This window comes from Medicago truncatula, chromosome 2, assembly GCF_003473485.1.
Source record: "Medicago truncatula cultivar Jemalong A17 chromosome 2, MtrunA17r5.0-ANR, whole genome shotgun sequence".
Lineage (NCBI taxonomy): Eukaryota > Viridiplantae > Streptophyta > Magnoliopsida > Fabales > Fabaceae > Medicago > Medicago truncatula.
The window spans coordinates 49806971-49819828 of NC_053043.1; the positions used below are offsets into that span (position 1 = coordinate 49806971).

General features: G+C 30.3%; 1 protein-coding gene across 1 annotated transcript; it reads left to right on the top strand.

Moving 5' to 3' along the window:
• Positions 1–4262: 4262 nt before the first annotated feature.
• Positions 4263–11748, top strand: LOC11432382 (protein NRT1/ PTR FAMILY 1.1). Its single transcript, XM_003597677.4, has 4 exons — positions 4263–4462; positions 4559–4776; positions 9343–9890; positions 10391–11748. Exons 1-4 carry the CDS (start codon positions 4351–4353, stop codon positions 11424–11426), a joined length of 1914 nt encoding a protein of 637 aa, XP_003597725.1. The 5' UTR covers positions 4263–4350; the 3' UTR covers positions 11427–11748.
• The last annotated feature ends 1110 nt before the right edge of the window (positions 11749–12858 follow it).

The following is a 12858-nucleotide window of genomic DNA, read 5'->3' on the forward strand; positions in this document are numbered from 1 at the left end:
AACATTTTCAAGCAGAAGGGGTGAGATTCACAACAATAAGATATAGATATTAAAATTCGTCAATTGAATCTAACACCCTAAATATAATCAGTTCATCATCTTATATGCATATGTATATATACTTCATAAAACAACATCATCATCATCAAATCAATCATCATCATATAGGTATAAATATATACTTCATCAAACAACATCATCATCGTCAATATGGCAACTAAAACCAACAACACCGACTCATGCAAATGACATGACAACACCGCTAAGACAACACCCTAGACTCCTCAATAAATGCAAATATGCATGTGGTACCATAATCAGGGCCGTGACCCACACCGTTGTCGAATGGTTAAAGCATTCTCATCAGGACCTAAGTCCTCACCGCTCAACACCGCTTTTGAACAACTAGTGTTCCACCACTTTGAACGACAAGGCGTTCCAGAGCCGAAGCTCTCCCACTTTGATGTTATGCAACTACCCAACCTGTGGATATCTACATACAACTCAACAAATGCATATATATATGTATATGACTCAACTCTCCATAACTCCACACTTGTATGATTTAATGAATGTAAACATACAACACAGTCATCAATAGTTCATCATTAATCAATCCAACAATCCAGAAAAATGTACAATTTATCTTAATCATGCTCATACATCAAGCTCCATTCAAAACGTTCAAACAGGATTCAACAACTCAAGGATATTAGTAATCAACAACATCAATTATATTAGCTTAGATACATTGAGAGGCTATACCCTTATAGACAACTTCCATCCCTACCCCAAGGACCACTCATGAACTCATTAGACCCTTATACAACGTTATATCTTTCCTAAAAACATCTCTATACGTTTAGGATAAAGTCCCTACACTTAGGAAGAAGTTTGGAAGCATTTGGAGTGAAGAAAATTGCATTTTAGGGTTTATGGTAAGACAGCATCAGTCATACTAAAATTACAGATTTTCTGTCAAAATTGCCTCATGATCACTAGAATCGCCTCATGATCTCGACAGTATCAGACATACTAAAATTACAGATTTTTCTGTCAAAATCGCCTCATGATTTCTAGAATCGCCTCATGATTTCGACAGTATCAGACATCCTAAAATTACACATTTTCTACGATTTTCTACCATGGGAACCTCCTTGGCTCCATCTCTTAACCCTAAACTCTCCAAAATCATCCATAAACATCACCATATGATTACCCTATCATTAAAACGTTAACCCATCACTAACCTACCTGATTAACCACTCTTTCCACCATTCAATTCTATGGTTTCTACACTTTTTCATTCAAAACCAATAATCAAAACCTAATCCCAAATTTCTCAATTTCTACCAGAAACATGTTAAATCAAAATCAGAATTACAATCTATACTATTGAAAGTAAATCTCACCCTTACCTTAGTTCAGAAAATCGCACGACACACGGTTGATCTTGGTTCTACTTGTTCTTCTCTCCCCTTGTTCTTGGTTTTCTCTCCCAAAACTTGTTTCACGTAAAACTGCTTCTGACCTTTTCTTTTCCTAACTCCCAAACTATAACTCCCCTTTTATTTCATTAACTCCCCTTAATTCTATTAAATCCTAATTAACTCCCTAATTTCTAAAATAATAATAATTCCCACTAATTTTAATTATTATTTTATTAAACCATATATTAAAATGTACACACCATATAAATCACCAAAAATCATATATGAGACTCCAAATAATTCAAAATAAAATAAATAACAACTAGGGCGTTACACATAGCATGATGCAAACTTAGTGCCTGTTTGGTTCAGCTTATTCCAAGACCCGAAGCAATTCTAGAGCCTCAAAATTGAAAAAGGCAATTTCTCACATGTTTGGTTCAGCTTTACAAAAGCAATTCTCTTCTGTAAAAACAATTCTGGCTGAAGCTACAATTCCTAACTTTTGAGTTAACTAGAATCAATTCTCCATTAAATTTTATATTTTGATTATTATTACCCATTATTTCCTTTATTGTCCTTTATCAATTCTCCTTCTTTTTGGTTTGTATTTAATTTAATGTACCACGTTTAATAAAAAAATATAACGAACCAAATTAGCCCCAAAAAATATTCACGGTCAACAGTTACCAAGTTTTGGATTTTTCTTTACAATTTTTTCGTTCAGAATTATATTTTTTCTTTTACGCTATACTTATCGTTTTTGGGAACCAGCTCCATTATTATTTAACTTAAATATATTTTATAAAAAAATATAAAATATATAGAACAAATATTTTGTCAATTTTTTTTTGGTTTAATGACCGTATTTATTATTTTTTAAATTAATATATAGAAGAAATTTATTTATTTAAATTAAATAATATATCTACATTTAATGTTGATCTACACGTACATTCAACTATATCCATCTATTTGTATTTAGCAATGTCCATTTAATATATCTACATTTAATGTTGATCTACACATACATTCAACTATATCCATCTATTTGTATTTAGCAATGTTCATTTTAGTAATTATACATTCAAAAACAATTTTGATCGAAACTATCCAAACAACATTTATTCTCTTTAATCAATTCTACATTATTATATCCAAACATAAATCAATTCTTTCAAAATCAATTATGTCAGAATCAATTCTCCTAGAATCAATTCTATCCAAAACTGAACCAAACACACATTTAGTTATATACACCGGTTAGTTCACCTATAGGTACAACATAAGTCAGACTAAATTTTGCAACAAAAAAAATAATAAAAAAAAGTCAGAGTGGACGTCATTGTGGTTCAAAAAGTAAAAGAATTGGTTTTGTTATTAAGAGATTAGCGGTGCATTTGTTTAAAAACACAAAATAAATTACATTTGTGATTTCGTTTTCTCTGAACGATCCTGTTTGTTTTGATTTTCCATTTTTGTGCGGTGTGTTTTTAATTTCCTGTCTTAGTGCGGTGTTTATTTGATTCAGGTTGAAAAATTAGCTTTGAACAAGTGCAGATCTGATCAATGACAATGACTTTGGCGTCATCAACGTTGCAGATCCGAAGACATGAGTATTCCGAAGACATGAATATAGTCATATTAGTCATATTTGTAAGCACATGTACTTTGCCGTTTTATGATATTAACATGGATGATGTGAGTTTGTTCATCGATTCATCATTTTTGTTTTTAGCGAATTTAGATTTGTATTGTATTGATGTACTCTATCAATTTGAATGAATGAATATCGTTTATTTTTGTCAAAAAAAATAAAAAAAATACATTCGTACACATGTTAATGTTATTATTCTGTTAAAAAAAACATATTCGATGTCCACAAGTCTTAGCTCAACTGAAAAAATGCCGAAATTATTAGGCCGGATGTAATTATGACCGGGGTTCGAACCCCGGTACCTCCACTTATGTGTGTGTGTGAATTTATAATGGTTTTGCCATTTTATCTATCTACAAAAAATAAAAATATTCGATGGCAAAATTGTTAGTGGTCAAGTGGTAAAAGTTTTAAGGTGGTGTCATATGCAACCCGATTCCATTATTTGCAAACTTTTTTTTTACCAAAAAAAATAAAATATATATTCAATGACAAGTTTTAACATTTTTTGTCCTTCTCTTTTCCTTCTCAAACCTTAGCCTTTTCCACTTTTTATCTATTAAAAATGTATGATTTATGATCAATTTTGATCGAAAATCACCCCACTACGTTGTTTTTCTTTTAGTTAAATAAATGATTTTCATCTACTCTTGGTCTTTATTTGTCTGTTTTGTGTTTTCGTCGTCTTAGTACGACTCTTTTTGTTTTGATTTTCCGTCTTTGTGCAACATAGTTTTTATCTCATGTTTGCGGTGTTTATTCGATTTCATGTTGAAAAATTAGTTTTGATTAAGTGCAAATTCAATCAATGACTTTGATATCATCAAAATTGCAGATCCGAAGACATGAGTATTTTATATATTTGAATATCATTGTTTTTTTAGAAATTAAATATTTGAAAAAATTTGTTTTATGTTATCAACATGAATGCTGCGACCTTTTTTTTTGCAAATTTATCTTTTTTTATTTTTAGCTACTTTAAGTTTGTATTATATTAATATACTCTATCAATTTAAACGGATGACTATGATCATTTTTGTAAAAATAAAATAAAATAAAAAAAGTGCATACATGACACATACACGCGCATACGCCATTGACCGGATTGTGCAAAAAACCAACTTGACATCTTTTCATTTCACACCTCTTCTTTCAATAATATATAAATTTGCATCAACACTCCTAGCTTCTTTAAATCAACACTTCACTCTACTTGTCTTTGTTCCTATCTTTTGCATTAGCAACATTATTACCAATCAAAAAATGGACAAGGAACTTCAGCTTTGTTCTGTTGATGCTGCTAATGAAGAAGAAATGGTTTCTCAACAACCACAAAGACGCAAGGGTGGTCTTATCACCATGCCTTTTATAATTGGTATCTTATCTATGACTTGCATGCATTTTTACTTTGAATGAGCTTGAATTTTGATGTATATATAATATGGTTTTGTTGTGATTATTTTGATTGAAGGGAATGAGGCACTTGCTAGGATGGCAAGTTTGGGACTATTACCAAACATGATATTGTATTTGATGGGATCATACAGACTTCACCTTGGCATATCTACTCAGATACTTCTTTTATCCTCTGCAGCTAGCAATTTCACACCTGTGATTGGTGCTTTTATTGCAGATTCTTTTCTGGGTCGATTCCTAGGTGTTGGAATAGGTTCTTCTATCAGTTTCCTGGTATGATTTACTCTTTTTTTGACTTGAATATGCCTATTATTAAGTTTAATTTTGGGATGAATTGTATAGATTTGAATGCCGATTTTGAACGTAAGAAACAAAAGAAAAAAACACATTTATTAAGAAAGTAAAATAATTGCGTTTAAGTCATTATATACATTTACCGACGTCCAGAACCATTCATTTCCATCTCTTGAGACTGTCAAGGTATAGGACTAAGCTTCTTTCCATGAGACAGCGTTCAACTTAAGAAGCCAACGTTTTGTAGATTTGGGTGTATTGAAGATTATAAAATTTGAACCATGGTAGTGCATGGGCAGTGGCCCCCTCTATAAAGTGTGGCATATTATTCCATTTATCAATAGGACTTTATATTAGTATTAGATTCATAAACGGCCAAAAGAATTCAGACATAGGATATTTTTTTAAGGATTGAGACATATGATTTTAAGACAAACATAAAAGTTTCTCCAAAAATTCTAGCTAGCTAGCGTTCTCCACGTGAACCTCGAGGCTTGAGTTGATGATACACAGGCCAAGAAAGTGACGTCTACAAACTGTAGTGCTCCAAGTAGAGATACAAGCAACTATAAGATTCGTTGATTATTCCTTAAAATATTTTGTGTGGCCAAGTCGGTAGTGTTCCCTAAAAAAAAAAAGAGGTGGGTATAGTGTTTTTTCATTCAATGAATGTGGATTATGATATTCAAGAAATATGAGTGCGTAGAACGGGTTATTTCATACATACTTTGGTGGCGATAATGAGTAATTGGTATTATATCATGATCATTATAAATAAAATAAAATAAAAATTAACAGCATAGGTGCAAGTGCAACTCAACATCAAACCATGTGGAGGTTTGTTCAAAAAAATCAAACCATGTGGAGGTGGCATTTAAAGGTGAGAAAGTATAAGACTTTCTTATGATAGAAAATTGAATCATCAATTTCGTCTTTGATTGTACGAATCGGCCAAATTTATCACACAGTTACACGAAATATCAAACTAATTCCCATAAAAAATAATGAATAATTGGTATTATATCATGATTACTATAAATAAAATAAAATAAAAATTGACAGCATAGGTGCAAGTGCAACTCAACATCAAACTGTGTGGAGGTGGCGTTTAACGTGAGAAAGTCTTATGAAGGAAAAAGTCAACTTTTTTATTAACGCATGTTGATTGCAATAGTTAAATATTTCAAATTTTTGTTTAAATTTTTAAAAAAGTTTTGTTCCACTTTTTGTCTTTTAAAAGTATTTAATTAGCACATTTGATCTCTACTTTTAAGTCAGTTAAGGTGTACCAATCAAATTTTTGGATGAGATTTTGCAATAATGTTTAGAATATTATAAGATTTAAAAAAAAATAGAATTCTTGAACAAAATATGAAGTTTTAAATGTCATAAACATAAAAATTCATATTCAATTCATGTTTTTCTTACTTATTTAATTCATATTTTATTAAAAAAATTCTGAAAGATTTTTATAATATTCTAAAGATGACTCTAAATTAAAAAAAATAAAAAATCGAATGATACACATGAGTGACCAAACATTTACAAACTTAAAAGACTTATGTGTGACCAAAATAAATTAAAGGATCAATATGTTACAAACCTCAAACTTAAAGGACCCATTGTATAATTTAACCTAAAATTTAAAAAGGAGAGAATAAAGAGAAATAAGGTAATTTTATCGATAAAAACGACAATTATTAAGAAAATGATTAACTGTGTTGATTTCAATAGTAAAATTAGTATCATTTATTAAAATACACCTATTAATTTTTAGTGGAGTAATTAAGTTGGATAAAATTCAATAAACAAGGGTATAATAGTGAAAATAAATAAATACTACATTGATATCCTTAAATGTCAATTATTTTAGAACAAATGAAAAAAGCTAAAAAAGACAATTATTTTGAGACGAAGATGGTAAAATAACATAGGGGTATTGTGGGGTCTCAAATTGCATGCATACCTCTTTAATCTCAATCAACCATTAAATAAATTAAAGAAGAGTTTTTCTAACCTATGCAACATTGCATAGGATAAAGTGCATCGCTATCTTTAACATAAACTATCATATTTATTATCCTTTATTTGAAAAATTACAATTTCCTCTATCCTATTAATCATTTTATTTTTTATTTTTTTTATCACTTCATACTAAAAAAAAGTCTACTTATATGCATGAAAAAAAAATGCAAATGGAACGTCATTGTAACAAACAAAATGAAACTAAATGGAAAGAAATTATATGAGCACAAAAGAAGAAAATTGTTACATACTAAGACTTTAATTTTATAATGACTTCTTTTTGGAGTTATATATTAACGCAGAAGAAAAAAAAATTTACATATACTTTCACACAGTTTTTCATATGGAACCACCATATCCTTGAAGAAAAAAAATTAAAGCAGATGAAGAAAATTGTGTTACAGATGAATGAGTTTGGTCACCTTATATAGAGAATTCTGTTCCAATTTTGTTGTTACAAATGGTCAAATGCCGTTCCATGCATGATTTTTGTTTTTGTTAAAAATAAAAAATAGAATAATTAATGTTAGAGAAAATTATCATTTTTCAAGAAAAATATAATCAATATGATAATTTATGTTGGAAATAGTGGAACATTTATTGCACCTTATCCTATGCAATATTGCATAGGTTAGAAAAACCCATTAAAGAAAATGTTAATTACTATCCAGATACTATCAGTTAAGAAAGCAAATACTACATTCGTTCCTAATTATAAGATCCTTTTAGGAAAAAATTCGTCCCTTTTTATAAGACCCCTTTGATATTTTCAAGTACATTAATTTTTTTTTTTACCAACATACCCTTATTTATTTTACATCTTTTTCTTCAATCAACAATAAATATTATGTTGAAAACATAAATTAACCTCTCTCTCTCTTAAGGATAAAATTGTAAAAACAATAGTAATCATGTACAAATTTAATACTACAACCAATTTTCTTAATCTTCGTGTTTTTTGCAAAAGACTCCTATAATTAGGGACGGAGGTAGTATAATAGAATTGTATTGAAAATTGTGTAGTCGATACTTCAAAATCTTAAATAATACTACATCCGTTTCTAATTATAAGACCCTTTTGAGAATTTTTTTGTACATTTTTATAAGACCCCTTTTCTATTTCCAACTACATTAATTATTTCTTTACATATATGCCCCTATTTATTATACATCTTTTTCTTCAATCAGCAATAAATAGAATGTTGAAAACATAAGCCAACCCTCTTTCTTAAAGGATAAAATTGTAAAAACAATAGTAATTAATACAAATATCCACTATCTTAATTCCCGTTATTTTTTCAAAAGGGCCTTATAATTAGGGACTGAAGTAATATCATTTTCAATTAAAAACTTTGTTTTTTTGTTGACTTTTTTAACTCATGCTCCGAAGGCACTAATTAACATAATCCATAAATTAATCAATAGTATATCCTCCGCTCACTGATATAAGTAAAAATCAACATTTTAGATTCATTCATTAAATGATGTGTATGACCTACAATAAAAACCATATACATCATTAATTGAATAAATCTAAAATGAAGATTTTTACTTATAATATTGATAAGAGGATGTACATAATCTTGGATAGATGAGCTACACTATATCATAAAGAAAGTTTTTAACTTTATCATCCAAAATGCCACCCCCACGTTGAGTCTGGCTTTAATACATTTTTTTAATTTATTATTTCTTTTCTTATTACTTTATGTCTCAAGATCCATTAATTATTGATCTACTACTTCCTTCGGTCTTGAAAGTAAGGAAAAAAAAAACAAATTTATTAAGAAAGTAGTCAATTCACATTGAAAATGACATTTTTTAAATAAATATAGTAGTATTATATTGAAAAATGTTTAGTTAATTTATCAAAAGTTTAAAAAGTGTCATTTTATTTAAATTTTTGATGAATTGACTACACATTTTCCAATATAATACTACTATATTTGATTTTTTAACAAATCTCATAGAGACACTTTTTAGCAGAACTCTTAAACTATAACCATATACCAACATAAGCTTTTAGCAATGGCCACAAAATTAGTAGGTATAGACAATATATACCTACAGGCACCAAACAAGCCGTGGGTATAGGTATAGACGTTTATACAGCAGGAAAATAAAAAGATAAGCAAGTATATGAACAATGATATACAATGTATTGATTTATCAAAAATAAATTAGGAATACCTCAATCCATGACCAAAAGCCTCTTGGCAACACTGATTTGAAACATAAAGAGAGACACGTAACTAGTAACCCTTCGTTTATGATTCTTCCTCAACTAGGACTCATATGCCTTAGGCAGGACAATATACGGTGTGTCCGATATATTGAAGATAATAGCATATTGAATTCATACAAATTAATTATTATAGTAATTAAATAAAATATTCATCAGATATATTCCAATGTATGAAAAAGAAGCATACAAAGGAAGTATGTTCCGCCACTTGGTATATTCAATTAAATTCAGAAATTATTGGTATAATAAAGCCTCTTTTTTGTTTGTTGTTATAGGGAATGTCACTGCTGTGGTTAACAGCCATGATCCCGTCGGCACGGCCTCCTGCTTGCAACCATCCATCTGAAGGTTGTGAATCAGCAACACCAGGTCAATTGGCAATGTTATTCTCTGCCCTAATTCTGATAGCAATTGGAAATGGTGGTATTTCATGTTCTTTAGCATTTGGTGCAGACCAAGTTAATAGAAAAGATAACCCTAATAACCGCAGGGTTTTGGAAATATTCTTCAGTTGGTATTATGCTTTCACAACTATAGCTGTCATAATAGCTCTCACTGGAATAGTATATATCCAAGATCATCTTGGTTGGAAAGTTGGTTTTGGTGTTCCAGCAATACTCATGCTTATATCCACTGTCTTATTCTTTCTTGCTTCTCCTCTTTATGTGAAAATTAAACAAAAAACCAGCTTATTCACTGGTTTTGCACAAGTATCTGTTGCTGCCTACAAGAACAGAAAACTTCCATTGCCACCTAAAACCTCTCCTGAATTTTACCATCAACAAAAAGACTCAGAACTCGTTGTTCCAACTGATAAACTAAGGTATATAGAATCGAATTACTATACCATCTTTTTAGCTTTTATGGTTCGTGGTTAATTATGTTCAATAGACTAATAATGAACTCTTCCTCCAATCTCTATTATAAGAGAAAATTCACATTTAAAGTTCATTCAATAAACGATGTATGTAATTTCTTATATAGATCATACAAATCATTTACTGAATAAATCTAAAAAGTGAATTTTCTCTTATAATATTGACTGGAATAATATATACCAGGTGTCGAAATTTATTAATCATCAAAATAACTTCATTAACCACAAATTTGAATGTGATTAAGGAAAATTTTCAAAGGTTCAATAAAGTTACATTGCTAGTTATTGAGTTTCAACACATGGTTTATTCATTCACCATCTATAAATTGAGCATAATTAACCACTAATTTGTACCATGTTAATGTTTATGGTGTTGTTGCGAAAATTGCCTAAACTTTGTTACACAAAAACCATTTCCCATATTAAACATTTGATTTCATTTTCAGGTTTCTAAATAAAGCTTGTGTTATTAAGGATCATGAACAAGATATAGCCTCAGATGGTTCAGCGATAAATCGTTGGAGTCTATGCACAGTAGATCAAGTTGAAGAACTAAAAGCCATTATTAAAGTTATTCCATTGTGGTCAACAGCGATCACAATGTCTATTAACATTGGAGGCTCATTTGGATTGCTGCAAGCTAAATCCTTAGACAGACATATCATTTCAAGTTCAAACTTTGAAGTACCAGCAGGATCTTTTTCTGTTATCTTGATAGTTGCAATATTAATATGGATAATTATCTATGATCGTGTTCTTATTCCTTTAGCATCAAAGATAAGAGGGAAGCCCGTAATTATCAGCCCAAAGAAAAGAATGGGAATTGGGTTGTTTTTTAATTTTCTTCACTTGATAACTGCAGCAATTTTTGAGACTGTAAGGAGAAAGGAAGCAATCAAAGAAGGATATTTGAATGATACTCATGGAGTGTTGAAAATGTCTGCAATGTGGCTTGCACCTCAACTTTGTTTGGCTGGTATAGCAGAAATGTTCAATGTTATTGGCCAGAATGAGTTTTATTACAAAGAGTTTCCAAAGAGTATGTCTAGTGTTGCTGCTTCCCTTTCTGGATTGGCAATGGGTGTAGGAAACTTGGTATCCTCTTTAGTATTGAGCATTATAGAAAGCACTACTCCAAGTGGAGGAAATGAAGGGTGGGTTTCTGATAATATTAACAAAGGTCATTTCGACAAGTATTATTGGGTTATAGTTGGAATTAATGCTCTAAATCTATTGTATTACTTAGTATGCAGTTGGGCTTATGGACCTACAGTTGATGAAGTATCCAATGTGAGTAAAGAAAATGGTTCCAAAGTGGAAGAATCAACTGAATTCAAGCATATGAATCCACACTTTGATGACAAGGTTAGTGGTGAAACTAGTTCAAAGGAGAAAGAGTTAACTGAATTCAAGAATGGGGCCCAGGTTGAGAAAGTATTCAAGAATAGTGAACAAAGGGACTTGAAGGAGGAAGATTTGTGATAGAAGGCTTATATTTCGTCCAATTCATTTGGAGAAATGTTATAAACGCTTTTTTTAACACTCCTAACACCTCATCTTTTATTTGATGAAATTCACGTGGGACTCATCATTGTATGAGGGATTCATTTTTAAAGCGTGGGATCAACATGTGTTTCATCCAATAATAAAATGGTGTTAGAGAGTGTTAGAAGAATGTGTCCATAACACTTCTCATTCATGAATCTTTTTTAGGAATTTTAGTTAGCATATTTTTTATTTTATTTTGGTATATTGTTAGTTATTTTTGAATTCTTAGGTTCTAAGATTTTCTTATGGGCTTTAAGATTATGACACATGGATGTGATCATTTATTTAGATTAGTAAGTATTGTTAATAAATTTGATTTGATATCTTTATCAATATAGCATTTGATATTATATATATATATATATATATATATATATATTATTCTGTCACTTACACCTAATTAGAAAGAATAATAATGAATACTCCATTGTCTAATTTATTTAATATATTTTAGGAAAGTAAATTATTTACAACAAGGGATGAAATCAATTCTTAATTAACTTGTCAAAAAAATCAATTCTTAATTAACATCTTCAAATTGATGTGGTTGGTAAATAAGCATCAATTTGCTAACAAGAAATTGATAACACCGGTGTCAATAACCACCTTGCTATTAAGTAGTCATCATGAGTGTCACGTTGATTGACAAACGACTTTAATATGATTGGTGCATGCGTTCAAGAAAGAAAAGACTTTCAACAACTTGGATGAACACTTGTGTTGTTGACTTAAAGAGATATCGGCCATGTTTGAGGAAATTCAAGTTCAACCAAAAGACCTTGAAAACAAATTATTTGCGAACAAGCAGCAAACATGGCACGTTTACTCATATTCAGTAGAAGGTTTAGAGTCTCTTGCTTTTTACTTGTCAATGATATCAAAGAAGATCCAAGAAACATGCACAACCCAGTGACACATTGTTGAATGTCAGAACACCCTCCCAGATTAGCATCAAGTAAGCACTCTGTTTAAGAGTTATCCAAGTGGGAAAGAATATTCCACACTGAGTGGTTACTTAAAGTAGCAAATTATACGACGGACCATTGTCAAATGAAGATGAAGAGGAATGATGTCAGTCTGTCATATTATGTGTTTAGCAGTTATTAGGAGTCACTTCACAATTATTTTAACAAGTTTAGTTGAGTTTTGTAACAAATCAAAAGAAAGATCATGGAAAGGGTAATGGTGCATACAAAACTTTGGAACCATGGCAAATCACCCAAAATAGACAACTATGTGATCATGCTATACTTTTTACTTGATGTATCAAATGATCCTTAAGGATATAGTCACTATGGACGCTTTGGTGAGGAAAAATGGATAAAGGAATGAAGAAAAATAGAGGAACCGACTACTAGTACATGCA